The sequence below is a fragment of the Siphateles boraxobius genome, unplaced genomic scaffold (genome assembly GCF_051911475.1).
Source record: "Siphateles boraxobius isolate OS27281-9 unplaced genomic scaffold, OSU_SipBor_1 33, whole genome shotgun sequence".
In the NCBI taxonomy this organism is placed as follows: domain Eukaryota; kingdom Metazoa; phylum Chordata; class Actinopteri; order Cypriniformes; family Leuciscidae; genus Siphateles; species Siphateles boraxobius.
This window is the reverse complement of record NW_027508953.1, coordinates 8,612,920-8,640,591: the sequence shown is the minus strand read 5'-3', so window position 1 is coordinate 8,640,591 and position 27,672 is coordinate 8,612,920. Positions and strand designations below refer to the sequence as shown.

Sequence of the window (27,672 nt, the reverse complement as noted above, 5' to 3'; positions counted from 1 at the left end):
GGGTCGTGGTCTGCTGGAAACAAAATAATGGAAAATGTAAATACTTTAACTTTTGCACTGATTGAGGTCAAAATGTTAAAAAACACGATGAGCAGAAAGCAGACAGGGTCTTACAGATGCTTTTTTATTTGATGTATCTGTACATTCTAAATGGAATGCAATGCAACATTCATGCTCTAGATTGTGTCTCTGGAGGAGCATATGAGCATGATATTTTACATGTAAAGACAAGTACTAACACACAAAAACACAGATACATTAGAGAATTTCATACCAACTCAGTCCTGAAATATGACAGTGGTGTACTGGATGAGTTGAATGTACACCAATGAAATCAAATGATCAGCGACCAACCCTGGAGCAGAAGTGTCAATTCATCCAGCAGAAATACTGGAGAATCTTAATTGTTCACTTTCAGCACAAACAGGTTGTTGGCAGTCAGGACAAAGAGTCTCTCATTAGTGGCCCTGAATCCAAGTACGGGGTCATTGGTGTCCAGGTTGGCTACCTGTTGTTTGGCGACCTGCCCGACCTGCCGACCCTGTTTCCGGTTGAAGAGCACCGTGTCGACCGGCAAAGGCTGACGGTAAATGAAGACACGCCTGAGGCACTCACACAGAGCTGAGTATGAGAAGTTGGGGGCACAGGTCGCAAACTTTTTATCACGTTTTGAAGCCTGAACATAACCTAAACGTGGGATAAGATGAATGAAAGATTTATAAGAACAATTTTAGAGCAAAACATCATCTCACTCTCCAATTAGACATTAAACACAAAAAAGGAGATTAAAATCACTATCAGAAGGAAGTATAAGAGCTTTTTTACACAGTGTTCACGAACAGCTTGTCTTACCAAGTGCGTTAAAAGTAGAAATGTGCTCCCATATATTGTTGTCCTGGTTTGTACGAGTCTGCCAGAGCAGGGCATCGACATCGTGCCGTAAGCAGAAAGCGGGCATCTCCGAGGGGTCAATATGCACAGAGAAAAGGAACTGGTGGCTTCCTAGGCTCACCTAAAGGTCAAGAAAATGCATGTAAATAATCCAAAATGATCTGTGTCATTAAAAAAAAAAAAACACTAAACACACACTTTAAAAACACTACCGTTTAAAAGTTTGGGGTTGGTTAGATGTGTTTGAAAGAAGTCTCTTATGCATTTATTTTATAAAAAATACAGTAAAACAGTAATATTGGGAAATATTATTACAATTTAAAATATCCCATTTCTTAAAAATTCTTACAAAATATTTTTAAAACGTAATTTATTCCTGTGATGGCAAAGCTGAATTTTCAGCATCATTACTCCAGTCTTCAGTGTCACATGATCCGTCAGAAATCATTCTAATATGCCGATTTGCTGCTAAAAAAATTTCTTATTATTATGAATGTTGAAAACTTTTTGTGCTGCTTAATGTTTTTTGCGGAAACCATGTTTATTTTGGATACTTTGTTGAACACAAAGTTAAAAAGGACAACTTTAATTTGTCTTTATTGTCAATTTTGAAAAATGTAATGCATCCTTGCGGAACAAGCATATTTAAAAAAGAAATCCTATTGACCACAAACTTTTTAAGAAAAGAAAAGGAAAAAAAAAGAATCAGATGTGTTCGAATTAATTCTTTATATTTAGACTTTGATAAATTGGTCTAGATCATTTTTACATTATGTACACATTTAAATGATCTACAACATTGCCATTGTTAAAGCATTTGTAAAATGACCAATTTTGTCTATACCTTGTTGTTAAAAAAAAAACTATATTCTTTGTGCTGTTGCCTATTTAAGATAATATCTTAGTAGAAATAAAGGCTGGTAAGCAGAATGGATATGAATGGATATTGAATTCTTTTGAGTCAATTATTCATTGTACTCACTGTCTATTATGCTGTCACTCTAGCAGAAAATGAAATGAGAAAGAAAAAGATCTTCATACATATTCTCATAAAAAGATCCCATTATGAAACGACAGCAGGATTGAACCATCAAGAGTAAACAACAGCAATGCAAGATGGTGGCAGCTGTTAGACAATCACTATAGTCACGGACATGATGTAAAATGACTCTCTAGGTATGAATAACAACAGTTTTCATGTTGTACTGAAAATGATAAGTGTTACGACTTCAATTCTCAAGTGATCGTACCTCTGATTTTACACTTGTCCTAAAATCCATTTGAAGAATGCTAGCTGCCAACATCTCCATAAAAATACAATTTTTGAAATCTCATCTCGCTTTGCTCACTAGTCTAACTGCACATTAAATTCAAAGCAAATATGTGACAGTTGCTATTCACAAGTGGTGACAGCTTCATATGATCAAATGCCTCTTAAAATTGCCAACACTTTCATTCGGACATAAAATGCTGCTAAATTACCGCTACAAACCTGTTCAGATTCAGTCTGGAATTAGTTGAATTGCTGATATTTATCAATGTAGAAAGGGAATGAGTGATGCTATACTACAAGAAATATTTGGATATCAAAAGTATTAATTATTTTGTTTTGGCATCCAGAGATTAGAGTTGAAAAGACAATTGTTATGTCCTTGTATTTCAAAATGAACAGTGAAAGCTCTATTTTAACCAAAGTAAGCTGCATTCACAGAGAAATGCCTTCTAAGGCAGAATCCTAACTGAGACATCAACCCTCTAAATAAGCAGCCATTCTGTGTGATGTGTGCCACACAAATCAGCACTGTAGATTTGACTTTACTTTGGACACTTATGTAGCAATTATCCCATAATTGAATCACCCTCAAGCCACCCTAGGACTCTTCTTTCAGCTGAACACAATCGGAGTCATATTAAATAATATCCTGGCTCTTTCCAGCTTTGGATAGTGCCTGAGTTTTTGAATCTCCAAAAAGCGCATCTATCCAACATAAAAGAAATCCATACTGCTCCAGGCGGTTAATAAAGGCCTTTTGAAGCGAAGCGACGCATATTTGTAAGAAAAATATCCATATTTCTAACTTTATAAACTATAATCACTGGTTTCCGGCACTGGCCACATGCGCGTTCATGAGAGAGTCGAGTTCTGGTGGAAGGATGACTCGGGCACTATTCAATGCCATTACAAAGCAGGGAAGAGCAAGGATATTATTTAATATAACTCTATTGATTGTGTTCGGCTGAAAGAAGAAAGTCATAAATACCTAGGATGGAATGAGAGCTAGTACATTTTTGGGTGAACTATTCAAGTTTTTACATTATATTCATTCAATTTATAAATCATTTATAAATATTTGAATATTCATATAAAAACATGACATATATGATATAACAATTGTTCATAATTGAATTCCATTCAAAAGTTTGGGGTCAGTAAATTTTTTTTAAAGAAAATAATAAACAGCAAATACATTCATAATGTTACACAATATTTATATTTCAAATAAATGCTGTTCTTTTGAACTTTCTATTCAAATAATCCTGAAAAATATGTATTACGGTTTCCACCAAAATTAAGCAGCCCAACTGTTTTTAACATTTATAATAAGAAATGTTTCTTGAGCACCAAATCAGCATATTAGCACGAAGGATCATGTGACACTGAAGACTGGAGTAATGATGCTGGAAATTCGGCTTTACCATCACAAGAATAAATTACATTTTAAAATTAAAATAGAAAACAGTAATTTTAAAATATTAGTAATTGTAATAATATTTAACAATATTACTGGTTGTATTGCATTTATGATTAAAAAAAATGCAGCCTTAGTGAGTACAAGAGATTTATTTTTAGAAAACATAAAAAAAATGAATTTCATATTGTGGTGGCAAGTAAGGAGAGTAGAGAGAGACTATTCAATAATTAGTGAGAGATTATTTTTTAATCACCAGAAAACTAGGGAAAAAAGGAAAATAAACCACTGTTGTAGAACGAACGAGAACAGAAATCTGAGAACTCAAAACATGTGTCTATAAATAAGAGGAGGAGGAACTGAACAAGGAACAGGTGGAAATTAATCCATAACCATGGAAACAAACAAGGGCATAATTGTGTAACCCAGACAAGGCTGGAAACAGAAACAAAACAAGAAATGAAAACCGAGAACACAAGAACTGAAATATACTTAACATAAATACATCCCAAAGACGAGCAAACAGAGGAAAGACGTATTTATGCATCTTCATTGAGCAAGTGCAACACATCCTAAAATTGAATTTGACCAAAATGAGATTTCATGAAATCATAATGTTGCTGCCTGCCTTTTGGAACAACTTGTGCAAATAGAGCTCAAGTCACTTATGTTCTAGTTATCTACTGTCTCCACTCATTTGATAAAAAGTCACACACAAAGCCAACCGCTCTAGACACTGCAATTAGGAGGGAATTCTGAAATGTTTCCCTGTATTGTTATGAGAGCAAATGTAACTGGCCCCATGATGTACACGTTTATGCCGTCAACAGCAGCACACAAAGAGAACATGAGGTCATATAATGAAACACGTCTTTAAATAAAGGCCCTTAAAACCTCTGTTTCATTATGTTCAGAGTCACACTTGTTTGGTCTCTCGGTGAGAGGTCGAAATGTTTATAGCTCTCCACAAATGGGCACCTGGCTGTGCCAGAACAGCTTCACAAGAACATCACACAGTCTCATGTTTAATTCATGAACGAAGTGGTTGTGAAGAGCTCAACGATATTTTTTTTTTCTTCTGCTTGCCTGCTTGGCATGCAAATATTTACACTGACCCCACCACAAAAAATCATCACAATCACAAATCACAAAACATTTAATGTCAGGCAGCTGATTAACTTTTCCTTGGCGTAAAATTTTTAATCAGCAGAATTAGCAACAGTAAATGATAGGGTTGGGTAAAAATAATATTTGTTTCTCGATTTTAATCTATTCTCATTTTTAAGTACTGATATTGATTCTTAAATCCCCCAAATCAATCTTTCAGTCTATGCTGTTTTCAGTTGATAAATGAACAAAACTTTGTAACATGCCTCTCATCTAAAAAAAATGCAATATGCTTTGTTACTTTTGAAACAACGTCAACGTTTCAAATTCTGTCAATTTTATAATGTTTTGGCACTCGTTAATGTAGTGCGACAAATTATACAGCGCCTTTAGTTGAAGCAAAGCGGCAGTTTATTGCTAGTTATTAGGGATGCACCGATACCACTTTTTTTATGTTTTTAACTTTTTTAATAATTATGTCATTAAATCAGGTAATTGTAACCTTCAATATTATAGTGATGTACCAACTGTTGTTCCCTGGTAGTTTACCACATTAGTAAATCGAAATTGATTTACTAATGCTGGCTTGTTAATCGAATTGAATCATGAAGAGTTTGTGTCAATGCCCAGCCTTAGTAAATTATTAATACATCATTTCAAAAAATCTTACATTTTGAAAATAAAAATGAGTCTTTAAATAATAAATGAATAGGAAGAGTTTGGCCAAAATTTTTAATTAGCATCACTCCAAAAACTTTTTTTTCTGTGTAACACAAAAAATATATTTTGAACGTCTCTAAGGTCCAAAACTATTAAAAAAATAAAAAAATAAAAAAGTACTTAAAAAAAAGAAAAAAAATCTCATTTTTTGTTCCACAAACTGAAGTCATACAGGTTTAAACATATATATATTCAAGTGACAGCTGATGGGCTAATGGTTCATTTACTACAGAACTCATCTCAAATATTAAAATAACCATCCATCATTGCCATCTCAAGCATTTTTCTGTTTATGTTTAATGGAAAAGCTCATCTCAAATGATGGTGATCATAGTGATCAGATAAACAGTAAATGTCAAACCCTCTCCTTTACTTGCTGCTGTCATGGCTTCATTTGAAAGATGAGTGTGTGTCTCTAAAGAGAGGTGCCACTCTTCAGGAACACAAAAAGAAATACAAGTTCTTTCAGGTCTTCTCCCGCACCCACTAAGGGGAAACAAACATGCAATCTGACATCTCTGAAGAGGTCGCCATGGGCACGGCTCTCCTCAGAACCTGGAGAGAGACGGCTTTGCAATCTGTGAGAAAGTGCACTCAGGGAAAGGTCAGTGTGTTTCGCTGCATCCATGCAAGTGATTTAGTAGTGAGATGAAGAGAGGAAATTGTGCGTGTGTGTGTGTGTGTGTGTGTGCGTGCGTGCGTGCGTGGGGGGGCGGAATGGTAATTGTACTGGGAAAAATACTGGGAAGCAACAAAAGAAAAAAACATTTGAAAGAAATGTACAAAATGTACTGCATGTACAGGCAAAAGTGATATGTAGGATGAGAAGACCTATATTGAGTTACAATAAAAAGGTAGGAGACGGTGATAATTAATGAATGATAATAATAATAATTATTATTATATTAATAATTATATTTTATTGTATTTTTATTATTATTAATAATAATAATAGTTGAGTCAAACCCTTTGGATAAAGTGTTTGCCAAATGAATATATGTAAATATAAATACCTAGTAACAAATAGTTGCCCTGTATATTTTAAGTGTCAATTTTTCCCCCCCAGTTTTTTTTTCTTTCCCCAAACCTGTATGACTTACTTTATTTTGTGGAACATAAGATATTTTGAAGAATGTTGATAGCCATGTAATTGTTTTGGTAACCATTCACTTCCATTGTATGAACTGAGAACTTTCTCAAATTATATTTTCAAATGATATTTTATGTTCCACAGAAGAAAGTAAGTCATACAGGTTTGAAACGAAATGAGGGAGGGTAAATGATGACAGAATTTTCATTTTTGGGTGAACTATCCCTATAATGCCCATTTAAAACCTATGAATCTCATTGCATTATTTATACAATTATAATTGCAGTGTAAATGCATCCCTGCCACCTCTGAGCTGAATAAACGATCTATAAATATATCTAAATTCCAATTCAGATGCAGCTTCTAAAAAAAAAAAATCATGGTCATTGTAGTAGGATGTTGTAGTTTATTTGTAATAATTTTTTTGGTGAATCAAATACAATATTGTCTAATTTGATATAATGTCTAATATAATGTCTAATTTGATTATTTTCTCATTTAACACAATAATGACTTTATTTTTTGGGGGGAAATGTCTCAGCTAAACTTGATGTGTGACTGATTTGTCATTAGTTAGATTAATTAAATCAACATCATGTAATTAATACGATTACAAATTTGTATCGTTTGACAGCCCTATATACAGTATATTATGTAATTTTTAGGTATTTATTGTAATTATATATATTTTAATTGTTAATTTAAATTATTCCAAATACAACTAATTTTGGATCCAGCATCCAAGTTTCTCAAAATAATTTATGCTATCAACTCTCCTACTATTATTTCATGTATTAAAGACTAAAGAACTTGAAACCGAGTTTCAAAAGCTATCATTTACTAACTATTCATAATCAGGTGTAATTAGACTCTCATTCTGTCTTGTATGAATATGTACAGTATACTCAATCCATATACCAAACAACTAGAGTGACTTGACTTGATTATCACAGCTGTACCGGTAATAAAGCCATTATTTGAGGAGTTTAGAAGGGAAAATTATTTCTTGTGATTAAATGAGATTTCTGGCACAAAAGACCTATTGAAATCGAAGTAGAAAGCCATCATAATACTACTGACTTTGCTTTCAGCCATTTCACTTTTAGGTGACTGATCCCTTGATTACATGTCAAAGAGACAGTTAGCGCTAGATTGTGCCGAACCATCAAGTGCAGGAATGTTACCTGACGCACAAGATGCCAGGAGAGAAAAATCAATGTTGCAGTTTTGTGCTCACACATCATGAGCCTCTTATGGGAACTTGAAAAAAGAACAGCTGCGTAAGGTCAGTAGCAATTTAAACATTGATCTGAAAGCAATGAAATCTTTACAATCACGCCAGATTAAGTTTTTTTTTTTTTTTTTTTAACTACTGCCACAATTTTCTAAAACACAGCCAACTGGTCCTGTATGTGATATAGGTGGTTGCTCAGGTCACCAACATGCCAGGGGTCCATAGTAAATTCCTAGATCTTCAAATATTAAAATGCTTAATGCTCAACTTAAGCTAATAACCAAATATGTAAACGAAACTAACTAAATAAATGTAGTTTTTCCACACTGTGCCATGCTGTTTAAATTAAGGTTTAATATCTAAACATGCATCGACCTCAACATGTATAGTTGTCATATGGTACTTGTTGCTTTTACTGGTTGAGGTGGATCAATTCACAGTAGTGCAACCATTGTCTGGACAATTATTTACACCTAAAATGATAACTTACAAATTATAGACAACATCTGGACTTTAAAGCCCTCCCCATTTAAAGGACCCACCAAATGTTTTATGCAAATTGCCATTCTACCAGCCTATAGAGTGCAACAGTGCCTGCCCACTTTTTCAGTGTTGGTTCCAGAATCATTAGAGATATTTAGAGATAGAGATATTTTAAAGTCTTTGTTAAACTGTTATAAGCAGTAAACCAAACCAACTAACCACGAGTTGAAGCAAAAAATTGACAAAAAGACAACGTGCAAGACTCTGTACTTAATGCCTTTATTGAGGGAAATAACTCCAATCCCATGAACCACTGCATGAAAAAAAAAAATCGATGTAGAAATATAAAACTTCTCATTTAAAGTGTATTATTTCTATATAAATAATGTTAAATTTATTGCAAAATGTAAATATATACACCTAATTACGAATTTTGAGAGTGAGGGGAAACCATCTCATTACATCATTTAGATTGCTTTATGAGAGTGAAATCTAAAAAAATGCTTGATTCTTTCAACCCAACTGTTGGGTTTAAAATTGTATTTAAAAATGTCCATATTTGACCCAAACATGGGTTGTTGGGCATTTTTTAGAGTGTGTGTATTCTCTGGAAGCTCTGTGTTTTGACTCTCTGATTAGCGGAAATTTCTGGACAGCATCATGGGTAATGTAGTTTTTCACCATAACTTTACCTGTTAAACACGATTATTTAAAAAAAATACGTTGAAATAAAATGAACAGACAGATTTAGCAAAGCGCATACCACCGAATTACAACCTCTAAACTCACAGTAGGTCTGTCTTAAAAAGTGCAAAAGTTATTTTTAAAAACAATTTTCCATCCGAAACCCGACTGTTGCACTCTATTATACAGGTCCTTCTCAAAAAATTAGCATATTGTGATAAAGTTCATTATTTTCCATAATGTAATGATAAAAATTAAACTTTCATATATTTTAGATTCATTGCACACCAACTGAAATATTTCAGGTCTTTTATTGTTTTAATACTGATGATTTTGGCATACAGCTCATGAAAACCCAAAATTCCTGTCTCAAAAAATTAGCATATCATGAAAAGGGTCTCTAAACGAGCTATTAACCTAATCATCTGAATCAACTAATTAACTCTAAACACCTGCAAAAGATTCCTGAGGCTTTTAAAAACTCCCAGCCTGTTTCATTACTCAAAACCGCAATCATGGGTAAGACTGCCGACCTGACTGCTGTCCAGAAGGCCATCATTGACACCCTCAAGCAAGAGGGTAAGACACAGAAAGAAATTTCTGAACAAATAGGCTGTTCCCAGAGTGCTGTATCAAGGCACCTCAGTGGGAAGTCTGTGGGAAGGAAAAAGTGTGGCAAAAAACGCTGCACAACGAGAAGAGGTGACCGGACCCTGAGGAGGATTGTGGAGAAGGACCGATTCCAGACCTTGGGGGACCTGCGGAAGCAGTGGACTGAGTCAGGAGTAGAAACATCCAGAGCCACCGTGCACAGGCGTGTGCAGGAAATGGGCTACAGGTGCCGCATTCCCCAGGTCAAGCCACTTTTGAACCAGAAACAGCGGCAGAAGCGCCTGACCTGGGCTACAGAGAAGCAGCACTGGACTGTTGCTCAGTTTTGCATGTCATTCGGAAATCAAGGTGCCAGAGTCTGGAGGAAGACTGGGGAGAAGGAAATGCCAAAATGCCTGAAGTCCAGTGTCAAGTACCCACAGTCAGTGATGGACTGGGGTGCCATGTCAGCTGCTGGTGTTGGTCCACTGTGTTTTTATCAAGGGCAGGGTCAATGCAGCTAGCTATCAGGAGATTTTGGAGCACTTCATGCTTCCATCTGCTGAAAAGCTTTATGGAGATGAAGATTTCATTTTTCAGCACGACCTGGCACCTGCTCACAGTGCCAAAACCACTGGTAAATGGTTTACTGACCATGGTATTACTGTGCTCAATTGGCCTGCCAACTCTCCTGACCTGAACCCCATAGAGAATCTGTGGGATATTGAGAAGAGAAAGTTGAGAGACGCAAGACCCAACACTCTGGATGAGCTTAAGGCCGCTATCGAAGCATCCTGGGCCTCCATAACACCTCAGCAGTGCCACAGGCTGATTGCCTCCATGAAACGCCGCATTGAAGCAGTCATTTCTGCAAAATGATTCCCGACCAGGTATTGACTATTGAGTGCATAACTGAACATAATTATTTGAAGGTTGACTTTTTTTTTTGTATTAAAAACACTTATTTTATTGGTCGGATGAAATATGCTAATTTTTTGAGACAGGAATTTTGGGTTTTCATGAGTTGTATGCCAAAATCATCAGTATTAAAACAATAAAAGACCTGAAATATTTCAGTTGGTGTGCAATGAATCTAAAATATATGAAAGTTTAATTTTTATCATTACATTATGGAAAATAATGAACTTTATCACAATATGCTAATTTTTTGAGAAGGACCTGTATTTCTATGGCCTTACCACATGGGTGGGCTTCAGAGTGGCACCATCAAAGCGCATCAGTGTAGAGCTGTCCTCTGGAAACATGTCACAGTCCTCCAGGTCCTGAGCATTGCAAGGGGGCTTGTCCTTCTCTGGGTTTGGATTCTATGAAGTCAAATCAGAAACAAATACTAACATTTTTGAAACTTTTCCCAATGTCTTCATGATTTATTTATTTTCCCTACAAATATCTTTTATGCATACATTTTATTGTCATTAAACCCTAAAGGGGTCAAGACACTTGAAATCATATTTGCCTTGATATTTTGACATATAATAGGTCTTTCTACCATTAAAGCATTCTGCACGTTTAATGGCTTAAAACATCTTTCTCATTATAAACCAATCATTTATTTAATCAAGCTCCAGAAACAGCTCATTTTGATATTGGGTGACCTGTGACATCACACAGGAAAATAGATTTGCATATGTCTGCCTCCAGAGCAAAACATTGACAAATACCTCATCCCACCATAGGTCCCGCCAACCGACATTCAGTTGATACTGTTTCCTATGCCATGACGTTAACCAGTCATAACAGTGGCAGTTTACTGGCAAGCCTTAAAGGAGCCACCCCTTAATAAAATAATATTAAAATCCTAGACAATTGGAAAAGTTGTTGGGGCAGACCTGACCTGTTGAAAAGAGGTGGTATTCATCCCTCTTGGGATGGTGCTGCTCTTCTCTCAAGTAATATGGCACATAGTCTCAGAGCTCAAACATGAACAGGGGGCCAAGTCAGGAAGCAGACAGACTGGCTAAACCGACCATCTGCTAGCTGTCTCACATCACTGAGGTCTGATAAATCCCATCACTTAGAGATTCTGTCACCTAGATATCATCATATAGAGACTGTGTCTGTTCACCAAATTAGGAAATACAAAAAACTTCCACACCCATCTAAGGGTAAAACTTTAATTTATGTTCAACAAATAAAAAATAGATATAATACAAATGAACAAATGCTAAAGCTCGGGTTGCTGAATATTCAATCTCTTACTTAAAAAGCACTTACTGTTAATGATATGATTACATACTATAACCTAAATGTGCTGTGTTTGACAGAAACCTGGTTAAAACCAAACAATTACATTCCTTCAAATGAATCCAACCCCCAAGATTACGGTTATAAATATGAACCTCGTACGAAAGGCAAAGGGGGAGGTGTTGCTGTAATTTATAGTAATTTTCAGAATTACTAAGAAGTCTAGTTTTAAATATAATTCTTTTGAAGTGTTGGTGCTTAGTGTAAACTATCTAGTGTAAATGATAAATCAAGTTTGAGATTTGGGCTGGCTACTGTATACAGGCCACCAGGGCACCACACGAACTTTATCAAATAATTTGCTGATTTTCTATCAGAGATAGTACTGGGTGCAGATAAAGCTCTAATTGACTGTTTGCAAAGACCCGCCCCCTTTAGTTACTGTTGCTATGTCCGACAAGCCACGCTGCTCTCACGCCACACCATGTTCTCACGCAGTGAAAAATACATCGTGGAGCAGAGAGGACATTGACAACGCACTGACAGACAGGACAGACCAGGTTACTTTTGAAATGAAACAAGTCTCACCTTTCAAATTTGGTCATTTTTTAAAGAAATTTAAACAATAAATACCGTTTTGTGGCTCTTTAATGTGTCTGACAGATCACTGTAGAGCTTCAGTTAAAGCTGCTCGTGAACCGATCAACTCTTCCTTCTAGTTAATTTATAGCATCAAATAAACATGAATGAAGATAAAAAGGAATGTTCTTTTAACCGCGGAAAGACGTCAGTACACTTTATTTTTCAAGTTCAAATCCTCCCAGGATAATCAACTAACTCTCCTGACTGCTTTGACAGACACAAAAATGGTGGATTCGGCGGATTATGATTGGTCAGATCGTCTGTCAATCTAACTCCTTGCAAAGGGTCAATTTTTGGTGATTTTAATATACATGTAGATAACGAAAAAGATGCATTGGGATTGGCATTTAAAGATATACTTAACTCTATTGGAGTTAAACAACACGTGTCAGGATTTACTCATTGTCGTAATCATACTCTAGATCTAATATTATAACACGGAATCAATGTTGATGCCGTTGAAATCTAATCTTGTGTAATCTTAATTTAGCCAAAGCTGCAAAGCCGACTCTGTGTTACTAATATGTTAGACCTATCACTTCTGCCACTAAAGATTGCTTTATTAATAATCTTCCTGATCAGTTTCATAATCTCAGCATCCCAGATAGCTTAGAAGAACTTGATATTGCGACAGAAATTTTTACCTCTCTCTTTTCCAGCACTTTAGACACAGTTGCTCCTTTGGGCTTAAAGAAGATTAAAGAAAATAGTCCAACGCCATGGTACAATGAGCACACTCAGGCCCTTAAGAGAGCGGCCAGAAAAATGGAGTGCAACTGGAAGAAAACAAAACTAGAGGCATGTCACATTTCATGGAAAGAGAGCACGATTGCATACAGAGAAGCCTTAAAAGCTGCTAGATCTGCTTATTTTTCAACCCTATTAGAAGACAATAAACAAAACCCTAGGTATTTATTTGAAACAGTGGCTAAACTAACGAAAAATAAAGCTTCAACCCAAGATGTTTCCAAGCAGCACAGCAGTAATGACTTTATGAACTTCTTTACTTATAATTTTGATATTATAAATCTTGTAACTATGCAACCACCTACTATAGTATTGCATCAGGCAGTGCATTGTAGTCCCCCTGACGAAAAATTTGATTCATTCATTGCTATAGGAGAGGAAGAATTTTCTAAACTCGTTAAATCATCTAAATCGACAACATGTATGTTAGACCCTATACCGACTAAGCTACTGAAAGAGATGCTTCCAGAGGTCATAAATCCTCTTCTTAATATCATTAATTCATCTTTGTCAAGTCCTTGTCATTGGTTAGGAACCTGGGTGTGCTCTTTGATACCAATCTTTCATTTGAAAGTCACGTGTCTAGTATCTGTAAAACCACATTTTTTCATCTTAAAAATATATCTTAATTACGTCATATGCTCTCAATGAAAAAGGCAGAACAATTAGTTAATGCGTTCATGACATCAAGGCTAGATTATTGTAATGCTATTATGGGTGGTTGCCCTGCACGTTTAATAAACAAACTACAGCTGGTCCAAAACGCAGTAGCTAGAGTTCTTACCAGAACCAGGAAGTATGACCATATTAGTCCGTTCTGTCAACACTACACTGGGTCCCTATTAAACATTGTATAAATTTTAAAATATTGCTGATTACTTTCAAAGCACTAAATGGTTTAGCTGCGCAGTACTTAACGCATTATACACCTTCACGTCTATTGCGTTCTCAAAATTTCGGCCAGTTGATAATACCTAGAACATCAAAATCGACTGCTGGGACCGGGAACACTTCCCATAAATCCTGATGTACTTGGTACATCATAAGAAGGATGGCGTCTACGCTAATACTAGTCTCTCTGTTTATCCCGAGGTTTACCGCAGTCCACCGGATACAGGCCGTACCCAGATCTGATGAAGGACAAGCACCTGGACAAGACGACAACGCAGTCCTAAAGCGTAAACTAGTCTCTCCCCTATGAAGGCCTCCTTCATTTTACCTCTGTACAGATAAAACGTTGTCTGTATAACTCCGGTTCGCGTGGCTACGCAGATTCGACAAAAATTTATGTATTATACATTTTTAAGGCCAGAGCTGGACAATAACTTTGTCTTAGAGCTGTGGTAAAACCTAAATAATCTGTCACGGTAATTTCTATTTTTACTGTAAAGCTGCTTTTAAACAATCCATACTGTTCAAAGCGCTTTATAAATGAAGGTGACTTGACTTGACTTAAAAACGTGTGATTTCAGACAGAAGATCAGAATGAAGGTTGAAAATAATGATTTTTTTCTGCATATGTTTTTCGTGCAAAATACTTTGTGGGTGGAGGGGTATACAATGTGGGTGGAGGGGTATTCACCCTCAAGTGTATCTCAAGGAACAAAATGAAAATGAAAATGAAACCCTGAAAATTCCCCATAAAACTATGAAATAATTCACATTTAAAGTTATGATAAATCTAAACAGGAAGTGAAATAAAAAAATATTTAATAATTTATTGTGTACAAATTTTGTCCCAATAAAATGTGTTTCAAAAGTTATTGAAAGAAACTGACCAGGTCTTCAGCAGTGAGATACGAGAGTTTCTGCTGGAGCTGCGATTTTTGGTCGTCATTCATTAGATACTCTCCTCTCCGGTTCCCCAGAACCACCTCGGACCAGAGTGGGCCTTCACTTCGCTTCTGTAGATTGACCTCCAAACTACACAAACAAAAACAAATAATTACAGATAAACATGATTGAACATCTTTTCATAGTGCATCACAAAAAAACAAAGCAAAATTAAACCTTCTGGATGAAGTTTAAATGATTTCCTATTACACAGATGACTGAATAAAAACACATTTTGTTTTGATAATTCAGTGATTCAAAAGGACTTGCTTTTCCCTTTGCACTCGGTGTACAAGTACTTTTAAGTATGGAATATTTCCAATCTATTTAATTGCATCTGATAAAAATGATTCCTTTCATATATTCCATTATATTACTTATGCCTCAAACAAAGGCTGCTTTGGGTTCCCATAAAAATGCAAATGACAAAACAACAGACAGAGAAAACATAAACGCACGTATAAACACTCAAAACAAAGTCCTTCTCACACACTCAAGAGCACAAGAGGGGCCATGAGGGGCTTCTTATTAAAATCAAGGATCTAGAAACATAGACGAGAGGACAGAGAACAATGTGGGTGGAGGGGTTGTTTGTGTCTCTGGAGGGGGTGGTGAGTGAACGAGACGTGAGATGATGTTTATTAGAGAGAGGAAGACACAGCGGATGAAGGGACGGATGTGGAAATTCAAATCCGATGAACAACTAACGCTCTAATCATGTTTTTGAGAAATGACTAGTTGTGATGCGTGATGAATGTGTACGGAGGCACTGTGACAACTCACACCTCTCATAAACGTACAACAATGTGGGCGGTTGTTCTCCATATGCGTTGCTTCAGCTCAACATTTGCCAAAATCCTCTTGTGCATAACTACAATATATTTAGCCTTTGTCAAGACATAATGTGAAACTTCATAAGCTTTAGTAACATTTTTCAAGTTAGCCACTACCTTTAAGAAAATTCTGTCATCCTTTATTCCTCAAGTCATTACGACCACTTTCTTTCTTCAATGGAGAACAAAGGAAGATGCTTAGCAGAATGTCCAGGCTGTTCTTTTCCATATAGTGACCGAGGACTGTCCATCTCCAAATAAAGACATAAGTAGTCCATTCGACATTAAGAATTTTGTCTAGTCGGTAAAGTAGTTCAGATTTTAAGATTTTTCAAGATATTGCGGCCACAAATTAAGAATTTGTTTCCACTACTTATTTAATTTAAAAAAAAAAAGTTGTACAACATGGCCACGATTTACCTAAAATAAGGGAACAATTTAATAAAACATGGCCAAAATGTAACTAAAATGAGAAAACCTATTAATAAACACAGTCACAAATTAATAAATCTTGGAAAGTAATTCTTAATTTGTTGCTACAATTTCTTGCATGCGTGAGCTTATAATATATTATACTAACTTATATTAAAAGGTTAGTTGACTCAAAAACGAAAATTGTGTCATCATTTACTCACCCTCATGTTGTTCTAAACCCATAAGACTTTAATTCATCTTCGAAACACAAATGAAGATATTTAATCTGAGAGATGTCTGTCTGTCCATTGACATGCTACACAATGACCGGTTTGTAACTAATGATCACAAAACTAACCCACTTGAAAATTCAATCTGTTCATCATATAAAGTCTTCAGAAAATTTGGACTAAACCAATTAAAATGGATTAGTTTTACAATCTCTTTAAGAACTTTTTGAAGCGACAAAGTGGTAGTTGCGAGGACCTTCAATGGAGGGACAGAAATCTCTCAGATTTCATTAAAAATATTTTTATTTGTATTTCAAAGAACCAAAGTCTTACAGGTTTGGAATGACATGAGGGTGAGTAAATGATGACAGAATCTTCATTTTTGGGTAAACAAACCCTCTAATTTTATATTATCCCAATTTCTTTTTTTTATTTTATTATTTTTTATTCTTTACAAAAGTTTAACTGCAAAGTTTTTTCTTTTGCTTACTGATACTTCCAATACAATCACTTTTTGCAATTTTGACAAAAGCTCATCTATGTTAGCTGACTATATAACATTATTGTGGATATGAGATTTGAGAGGTACAAGGGAATATTTCCTTTCTAAAGTTATTCTCGTCTGTTCCTCACACAAAACTTTTAAATGGCTTTAGAAGACCTGTAATTTTTGGGGTAAAAAATTTATTTTAACAAACCAACAATTTGTTGCTCCAACTACTATCAGAATATTTTTACCTCCTATCATCTTGAATGGTCCAAGTGCTGGCCTCAGGATCTACAGGAGCAAACAGTTGCCCATCCAGCAGCGGTGCATAATCTCCTACTCTGACACGTAGAAAATCAACGGTGAGCTTGAAGCGGATGTCATCTTTGGTGGTACCTTCAGGTAAACGCACGCAAACGGTCACATCCTCTTCTGTTTGCTGCCAGAAGTAGATGGGATCTGTGATAGGAACAATGCAAGAAGTGACACCTGATACAAAGCAGATGTTTATGGATGAATGCATAACTAAATTTCACAGATACCTGGTAGACCTTCACATGATTTTTTGCTAAAACAGGTCAGAAACACTACAGACAAAGATTTGAGAATATCTTAAAAACAACTCTGTAAGTGAGAAAACATTAACTTTTAAAATAATGAGACTAAGCTGTATTTTGTATTGCAGCCTCGTCTGTTCAATTCCATTGTCTATTTAACATCATTTAACTATGGTGAACTATGTGATTGTGCGTAATACAAAGTATCAGTTCTGAGGTCATTGTGACACTACTGCAAAAGGTGACAAATAAAACCTGTATGACATATTCTGTGTCAATGTGTGACTTTATTTAGCAATGGAAGGAACATAATTGGAAGGAAAAGCCTTTTCTGCAGAAATGACAGAAGACAAACACACCAGTGGCACTAAAACTGTAAAGTTACCGTAAGTAGATTTGGTTATGGCACCACTGGTGGTGGTTTTATAAGGTTACTTATATGGTTTTAACCAGTAGGTAGCGCTGCCAGCTAATTTAGGAGGTATTCTCAGGACAATGTGGCAAACCTTTGTGTCATTATACTGTACTTTTACAGTAGACTACTTTTTTATAAATGTTTGTACCGTATTTTTTATCAAATAAATGCAGCCTTGAGAGCGATAAATGAGCATGAGAGAATATGCTTGTGTACATTTCTATTGATCACACTGGCATCCAGATGATGTAGTTGAACACACTTAGCATTTTAAAGAGCTGATTCAGCTGTTTGAATCACAGTGATGGATTGATGCTGTACAGGCCCCAGTAAAGTTTGCCAGATCATTTTATTCTGCAGCATCCTCTACAGTAAACTGCATTCGGCACAGATTTTTGGGAGATGAATCGGAAGATGGAATAGAGCAAGTGCTAATATACAACTCTATAAGCAGGCTCAAATTCATTTTTACTGAATTCCTCACAAAAGTTTGTGGCAGTTGATCCCTTAATCAGAAGCCGAAGGTAAAAAGAGAGGTGGATGAGGAAATAAGGGTCGGAGTTTCACCCACGCACAGTCTTAGCTCTGCTGGCAAAACCTTATTACTGAAATTGGAACAATTTTCTCAAGCCATAATGCTGCTTTATAGTGTGATGAGGACTGAGAGCAGTATGCTCATTATCTTCTTTTGTTGCAGGTCTAGTCAACTTGCGCCTCAACCAGAATCTTGCTGAGCAAAACAGGATAATGAAGAGAAGGGCAAAGATGTTCCGTGACACTGTTAAATCACTCTGATTCCGTGTGTATAAAGGGGACATATCATGGAAAAAAGGATTTGCTCTTTTGAAATAAGAGTTTGATGTACTATTTAGACATGATGCAAAACTCCCCCCCCCCCCCCAAAATCTAAAAAGCAAAAATGGCTTAAGAAATATTAATTGTGACGTCACAACAACGAGCACATGTGTATTCAGCAGCTTACTTTACACCGATGACCAACAATGTAACAGCCAATGTCAGTAGATCAGCAAAAAGGTTATTCACTCACAATAGAGGTAAGCTACATAAGTCTTAAAGTATAGTACCAAAGTTATATAATCTTCTACAGAAATGGAAATTGCGCAAATGATCATAGGAAATGTGATTACTGATATAAGTGAACATTGAGGCTAAATATAAAATACTGTAAAAATATGGTCCATTTATAGGGCGACGAGTCATGTCTGTCTGTCCATGTTTTCTTGTCACCATGTGACCAGTGAAGGGGTTAATTATTCACGATAACGGTCGTGTATAAAATAAAAGTCTTAATTGTAAGGGGTAAAGAAGGTGAAAATTACCCTAAATCATGAAACAAAAACAAAAACAAAAAATAATAACAAATATTAAAAAGGGCCCTTTTTTATATATAAAATTATAAATAAATAAAAAATATTCTGGCACCATTTACTCACCCCCATAACAATCCAAGAGTATTAATGTCTGGTGTGCGTGTGACCATTAATAGTCTTTTGTGGCTAAGGAAGGTCGACCTCTCTTTCTGAAACAAGCTAATGCACCTCCATGTTATCCACCTACCAATGGAGTCTCTCAGAACTCTCAGCCTCTTAAAATGAGAGAGAGAAAGAAGAAGAGGATGAAGCGAGATCACTCCTTTATGTATGAAAAAAAAAGCTCAAAGGGAGCACAGGAACCAAATGGGCTATAAAAAGTTCCCTCATCTTGCAGGTTTCCAGATGACTAATAATACAGGTGTTAAGAGTGAAAAATAGGAAATGAGCCAAAGAGGACATTAAGATAATTACCTATCGATATGTTTGAAATTTTAGTTTTAAAGCTTTTGTGAATTCAATCATTGACTATTTTCGGATTGCTAGAAAGGAAGAATTCAAACACACAAAAACTCTTGTTTTTTAAATGAGGAAATAAACAAATATTTGACCGGAAGGGACTCTACCGTCCAAGTCTGAGCACCACTAATGAAGCAATATTTGCAATTAGCACTCGCTGGCATAAAGAAAATGTCAAATGATAATGAAAACGAGGTGCTAGTTAATTCAAAATGTCAGGACAATTTCATCACAGAATATATAAATAAACATTAACTGCTTGTCATGACAGGATTTAATATATGATATTGTAGCACTAAAACTTGCTATTTATTAAACCTCATTCTGTCACAAAGAAAATAATTGACGTACATTTCGATCCAATGTGTCATGCAGCTGCCCTATATTTACATAAAACAAATCGGCCTACTTTACATAAACTTTTAATTTTATGTACAATATACAAAATAGAAAAATAAACCAAACAGATGACCACTGCAGTACACAAGCGCATGGTCCTCTCCAGTCCTCATCATCATCTATTTGAGGAATTCTATTCGAATTATTCTTTCTGATGTTTCTATGGATACAAAAAGCCTCTCATTCTTGATTCTTATGAAAGTGCACTACCACAAGACTGCAGCACTTGAGAGTTTCTAGTTGAATTGGTGGCAACTTCAAATGTCTTTTCTTGCAAGCTTTCAGAATTCGGTCAAAGTGCAACCTAGAGTGGTGGTGAAACTGAACTTTCTAGAAGTTCCTGCGACTATTTCAGATTGTTTTGTCTATCCGAATGTAATGTTCATTCCAATATGACCTTCTGTTTTCCTAACAGTTGGTTCTCACCTGAGTTTTCCACCTCCATATTTTCAGCAGGTGGTTCTTCAAGCGGAAGTCCGTCCACCTCAGTAAACGTGAATGGCTTCTCTGAGGCTACAACGACTCCTTTACCCTGAGGCTCCACTGCAGCATAGTGTGGGACAGACTTGCCCTTCATCATCCTCCTCTTCCTCATACCATACTTCCTCTCCTCACCTGTGAGAAAGAAAGCACTTTACTAGCTGTATTTTTCTACATTGTATTTTTTTTCCTTCTTTATTTTTCCAGCACCTCCAACCCAAAATGATATCTTTAATGACTTAAAATATTTAATTTATACAGCTAGCTAACAGCTCAAACGTTGAGGTCATTACAATTATTTGAAAGGAATTAATACTTTTATTTAGCGAGGATGCATTAAATTGATCAAAAGTGACAGTAAAGACATATATTTAACTTTGAACTTTATTTTCATCAAAGAATTCTGGGGAAAAAAATGTATTGTGGTTTCCATAATTTTTCTTTTTTTTAATATGGATAATTATAAGAAATATCTCTTGTCTTGATCACCAAATATCAGCACATTAGAATGATTTCTGAAGGATCATGTGACTGGAGTAATCGCTGCTGAAAATTCAGCTTTTCATCACAGGAATAAATTGCACAAATACTGTACATTAAAAGTGTTATTTTAAATTGTAATAATATTTCACAATATTGCTGTATTTGTGATCATATCAATTCAGCCATGGTGAGCATTAGAGAATTACCTACCCCAAACCTTTGAATGGTAGTGTATATTTCCCTATATACTGTCATTATATACAATGATGTCCAAAAAGGTCCTTGAAAATGCTTTAAATTTAAATGAACATATATTTAATTGTTGGTAATAAAAAGTATTAAAAAAATTGTGCACTTCCTGTTTTTAAATAAGAGTTGAAATCATTTGAGCTGAACAGCAGAGAGACACTCACTCTCTTCCTCCCCAACAGAGTTGTCCACAGTGATCCACTCCAGTGAGATTGAGAAACCGCTGCCTTTGGCATCAGATGGATCTTTCTGGACTCTCAGAAGCAGCACTTCAATGGTATGAACATGAGAGCGCACGTGAGCCAGGCTGTGAACGATGATGAACGGCTCTCCGAGACGCTCACTGAACATCGGCTGGGAGTAAAAATAAAAAAAACAGTATATATGCAAAATATGTAAACGTGTAAAATTGAATAAAACTCTCAATCAATTCTCAATCAATCATTTTTTGATGAGTGAGAAATGTAACTGTTAAGTAAAAATACTGGTCGACTTTCCCACACCTCCCATTTAAGATGTGAACTCTCTCCCCTCTTGCTGGTGCGCAATAGAGTCAACTTTCCGGTTCCATCCGACAGTGCGGCCCAAGTCGCAGAGGTCAGGCTCAGGGAAGCACACAACTGCTCCCCCTCACACAAGCTTGGGTCCGATTCAAAAAGGAACATCTCACGAGGTTTGCCCAAGGCTGTGTCCTGGGAAAATAGTAGATGGACACCTGTCAATTATTCTGAAAATCACACCTTGACCATCTCTACACCATAAGGAACAGAAGTCTAAGGGCATTTTCGGACTTAAAATTGTTACAATATTGCATTTTCTTTTGGGTTTCGGTTCACTTTCACAAGGAAACATTTCTAAACGGACCGAAATTTGTTGATAAAAGTCATTTGCGAGTAAATTAGTCAGACTAAATTTCAATTAGGAATTTCACTTCATCTTTGCTCCAGATTAACCCATGATTCATTTTGAGAGGCATTAGCATAAAAAAAAAACCTAAAAAAAAACGGCTTTTCACACAACTTACATAATTACTAATCATATATTGTGGTAGAGCCTGGATTGCTTTCTCACCACAAGCGAACCGCTCCAGAGTTCATTTTCAAGCAGGCCGAGACCACCATGTACAGGCAATCTCAGACCCATTTTGCCATGTTCATACCTCAACGAACTGAAATAAGGGAGAAAATGTGCCAGGTTCCGAAACAAACACTCCAAATGAGCATGTTATAAATAAATAAATATATGAAGAATAAATATATGAAGAAATGTAAAAAACAAACAAAAATAAATGAGTATTTATACTTTTCCCCCCTTATTTATGTATAATTGTATTTTTTCCACATTTATTTATACAAACATATGAATAAATGTAGACATAAATACATAAATAAAAGTGGAAATAAATAAATGTATAAATAAATAAATGAAAAAATAAATACAACAATACATAAAAAAGGAAATAAAAGTATAACTACTCATTTATTTTATTTTTTTCATTTCTTTGTATATTTAAAAAAAAGTATATTTATTTATGCATTTATTTATTTATTATTTTAATTCCATATGAAAACGGAAGCTTGTTTCCGCCATGGAATAAAACAATTTAAAAGATAATTGCGACTTTTTTATTTCACAACTGCGAGTTTACATCTCACAATTCTGACTATTTTTCTCAGAATTGCGAGTTATAAAATCAGAATTGAAGTCAGAATTGCAAAAGAAAAAAAGTCAGAATTGCCAGTAACAAAGTCTGACAATTTTTCTTGCAATTGCGAGTTTATATCTCACAATTCTGACTTTATAACTGCCAATTCTGAAAAAAAGAATTGCAAGATAAAAAGTCCCGATTACCTTTTTCTTTTTTATTCTGTGTCAGAAACAAGCTTTCATACCTAAGTGCAGTACACTAAAAAGGATATTTTTATATAGACATGATTAATCTGTATGTATTTTGGTGCACAATGCAAATGGAAATACATGCAATTACAGTGAGGTAGAAACATCAATGGATCAATCAGTAAAGGGTATGAATGTCAACTTTTCCGGTAAAGAGTTCAAATAATTAAAACTAAACTAATAAAGCACTAAGCAAGCCAGCAATGCAGCAAATCCAAAGTTAATGTGAAAGAACTTGTTTTGTGTACCACGACGATCCACCATCTCACTACGATCATTTTCTTTACAAGGGCTTCAACCTCAAGCCAAAAACCTTTTAAACAGCAAATGAAACTATTAAGAAGTAAAACTAATAAGTGTCATACATCCAAGTCTGCATGTTCCTGAACTTCAAAGGCAGCAATTTGAAAATGATTACAATGAACTTAATAATCATCAATTACACTCTCTATAAGGTAGCTATTTTTCCAAAGAATTGGGCAGCAATTGGCCTTTGGTTGCCATGGAGCTTCAAACAGATCCATCTCAGTTTTCACTTCTTTCCCAGAGGTAAAATGCCCCCGTCTAGTACCTCTGAGAGAATACAAACAGTCCCCAAAAAGAGATAATTGCAGTATGTTAGCTGTAATTATAGCGCAACTGGCACATTTCATAACGAGTAATTTCTTAACCCAGCATGTCAGTAGCAAGAATTACATAAATTACATTCAAATCATCAGCATTTGATTTAAAACTAGCTCAGAACAAAACAACGCTGCATTTCATCTTATTATGCATTTGTGAATTTTAATTATATTATGCATTTGTGAATGTTAACTTATTAAGCAATTGTTTGATTCCTTTGAGAAAGTAATGCATCTGAAATCAAACTCCTAAAAATTCAAATTCAAACACTATAAAACAGAAAATCTTTTTAAATAATACAAGTAAATTTAGGCGTGACAACATAAACATGAATTCCGCATTTAACAGTCTTAATAAATTCGTTTTTAAAGATTTTGTTTTTAGGAGAAGGTAAGCTAAAACAGATTTAAATGAACATGCACAATTAAATATCCAATACCAAAAATAAAATCAATAATACTGGCCTATAACCAATGTGGAAATACCGCACATACCTAGATTGTCATTACACTGTGAGCAGTGAGCACTATAAACTGCTTTCTATTATTCATAAGATGACTTCAAATATGTAAAATAATGAACAAGATAAAAAAAAAATTTTTATACTGGTAAACTCAAGATTTGATCAAAACTTCTACTTTGACACAACTATAAACCATGAATGCCCTCTGCTGGTAGAAGAAAAAAATAGAAATAGTCTAAAACTACATGCTTCTCAATCAGCAGGCTGCATTGAGGTTTTGCATTTCTGCATTGAGTCCTTCTGAGGTTTTTAGGCTAAAGTCCTCAGCATTAAATGCTAGAATGATACGACCCTTCAAGTTGAGACATCCTTAGACAGAGGTTGGTGATGAGATATGCAGCTTTACTAAGACGCAGCCTTCCAATTGAAAAGCACCCGCTGTATCCCCTTGTTCAAAACATATACTGTATAGAACATACATTTAAACTATGTTTGTCAATCTTTTAACTCAAAAGCCCCCCATTTTCAACACAATAATCGAAGGCCCTCCATTTCGGCTAAGATTTTTTACCTTGTACCTCTGCTGTAATTATGACCGCATTACTTGTTTTCAAACTTTTTTCTTAACAGAAACTGTGAGTGTTGATATTAAGGGGGTCCTATTATACTTTTCCACTTTTTCCAACTTTATTTAGAGTGTAATTTAGCTGTTTGAGCATAAAAAATATCTGCAAGGTTACAAAGCTCAACTCCAAAGGGAGATATTTTACTTTCCAGAACCCACTTTCCAAGGACTACAACGAACGATTTATTTGGACTACAACACGTTTTTTCGAGATCTTACAAGTCACAATGTTACTCATTTAAATAATCCACGCCGAGGGAATACACATGGGGACGAGGCCTGGTTGAGCTGCATTAGAGAAGACAGTGTTGTCGCTATGTCAAAGAGACACTGTTTTTTTTCCCACCCCGTTTCCAAAACTTATTTGTTTGACCTTCCTACGGCTGACAAACTTAAGAATGGTTAAAATTTATTTAAAACACTTTTCCTGAACATTATAACCCAAATGTTTATCTGTGTGCTGCACATTTTATGGAAAACGGCTTGTTTTCTGTTGCTTTTGTAAGCTCAGCGCTCCTTAGGAAAATTAACCATGGTTTTGAGATCTATTACTGTTTGTATTACATTAGTTTTCCGACCAATATCACAATTAAATGGTGGATAACATTGTATAAGAAAATTACAAAAAAACATACCACTCTGAAACGTCCTGTGAAATCAGTGCTTGCAAAGTCTGTGCATGAAATCTGTTCTGCACGATCCTCTTGTTTGTTAACATTGTCAGGGTCTGAATCGTTCTCAAATTGGTTTGAAATTGACGCCATCCTTATTCATATTTCCACTAGAGAAGAACTCGCAGTCATGGAGGTGGAACATTTCCCGAACATGCACTATTAAGCCGTGGCAATCACAACACACTAGGCCAGCTAACCAATCACAGCGCATTTCGTATTTCGGAAGGAGGGGCTTCATCAAAATCGGCGTGTTGCTGTGTTCGAGCCAGACTGGATAAAGAGGTGCTGTAATAATGTAAAATATGTGAAAAATAATGTTTTTTGAACAATCAGGTATGAAAACATTCTAGTACACCGCAAAAACTAAATCAAGTCTTTGTAAAAGGGCATAATAGGATCCCTTTAAATTATTTAAACATAATATATAAGTCATCCAGTGGCATCCTTGGAAGTTTGCTGAGTGCCTATTTACCTATTTAGTAGGCTATATTTATTAAGAATGTATATTTGTTTCTGACCCACACATGCATTCTAGGGGAGAGAGAATACAGTAGCTATGTGCTCCGGGGTGGAAATATAAGTTCATCAAAATATGTGCCCCTTATACTCCATAGCCTATTTTAGAAATGACATTAAGAGACTCACCAATGTGACTGTTAGATTGAGAACCCGGCCCTTGCTGTCAACAAAGTAGACGCTGTCTTCGTACCAGGGATCTATATGAAGGTAGTTGTACATACCAAATGCTCTCACATGGTCCAGGGTGTACTGACTGTCTTTCAGTTTAACCTCAGCCACAGCTGAAAGAAAGAAAGAAACGCATAACTGATCAGCATAACTGCAGCAGACTTGGAGAAGGCATCCCAAACTATGTCATGTGCCCTAAACACAGCTTTAGGCAAACTTTAAGATCATAACAAAGATGCACACATCTAGTAATTCACAAAGAGCACTGCACATGTTGTAGAGCTGCATTATCTGTATGCGGTTTATACGGACTGTTATAATGACAATGTTACAGCTCACAGTGCAGTTATCAAAAGCCTTTATATGCATTTGGTATACAAACACTTATACAATGAATAAAATCAAACTATAACAGGTAAAATAATTGTTTTTCTCACCTGCATCCAGTTCTACATTGTAAGTAGGAATAGAGTCCAGTGAAAGCCTGTAACTTTCAAAACTGGGATCCAGCAACTCTCTGTTTACCTTCAATGAGCAATTCGGTGAAGCCATATTTCTTAAAATTATATTCCAAAGAAACAGTACATTCAATTCGAAGATAAATGTCTTTAATAAAACCAAAATCTAACGTTGGTAGTAACAGGAAATAAGCTTTTACTGTAATGCACACGCTAAAACGCGGACGAGTTTTTAGACGGACCGACCGCACGGGATTCTGGGAAATTGAGTCTCTGTAGTTTTCGTTTTAATGGCCTAGTTAATGACTTATTATTATTAAAATATATTTGTTTACATTTTATTTTTCATTTGTTTATATCTAAAAAGATGTAACTGCTATTTTTGGTTAACTAACGCTAGTTTATACAGTCTAAAAATTGTATTTTCTTTTTCTTTTCTTTTATAATAGACAGTTTGTTTTATTTTGTACACTTGTGTACACTTAGCTGGAATGTGTAAATGTGTTATGCAAATAATCAGGCTGTTTTTAGCTATGCATTTTACTTTGTGACTCATGCTATACTGGATTCACATTTGGCAATCCTATTTATTAAGCATTAGGGGTTTTTATGTTGTTGTTGTTTTACTGGTACGCTACTCAACAGGTACAAAATAAGAACATATCCTACTGTCTCTGTATGTTAAAAAGTGATATGGCACGAACAATGACAATTTGTATAACATTGATCAACACTTATTAGGCTATTTGGTGGATGTGAGTGTAACATAATCTGTGTTAATGACATTGTAATTTAACTTGAAAGTAATTCGTCAGCACACAAGAGAACAGTGTGTGTGTGTGTGTGTGTGTGTGTGTGTGTGTGTGTGTGTGTGTGTGTTTTTATCTAACTAACTTTAATTTTAATTATTTAGTTGATAAAATTTCCATGG

General features: G+C 35.4%; 1 protein-coding gene across 1 annotated transcript; it reads right to left on the bottom strand.

Annotated features, from left to right (window-relative positions):
* Positions 1 to 103: 103 nt before the first annotated feature.
* Positions 104 to 26,967, bottom strand: nudcd1 (NudC domain containing 1). Its single transcript, XM_077195356.1, has 10 exons — positions 26,721 to 26,967; positions 26,242 to 26,396; positions 21,818 to 22,006; positions 21,479 to 21,668; positions 20,529 to 20,717; positions 17,133 to 17,340; positions 14,863 to 15,007; positions 10,690 to 10,815; positions 853 to 1,012; positions 104 to 687 (listed from the first exon to the last, which is right to left on the bottom strand). The coding sequence occupies exons 1-10, from the start codon at positions 26,833 to 26,835 to the stop codon at positions 401 to 403; spliced, it is 1,764 nt and encodes a 587-aa protein (XP_077051471.1). The 5' UTR covers positions 26,836 to 26,967; the 3' UTR covers positions 104 to 400.
* Between the last annotated feature and the right edge of the window lie 705 nt (positions 26,968 to 27,672).

Excerpts from the sequence above, each read along its gene's own strand:
- nudcd1 (XM_077195356.1), bottom strand. The coding sequence starts at position 26,835 with ATGGCTTCACCGAATTGCTCATTGAAGGTAAACAGAGAGTTGCTGGAT. Across the intron at positions 22,007-26,241 it reads TCAATCTAACAGTCACATTG|GACACAGCCTTGGGCAAACC; the intron begins GTGAGTCTCTTA and ends CTATTTTCCCAG. Across the intron at positions 20,718-21,478 it reads CTCTGTTGGGGAGGAAGAGA|GTGAGGAGAGGAAGTATGGT; the intron begins GTGAGTGTCTCT and ends TCTTTCTCACAG.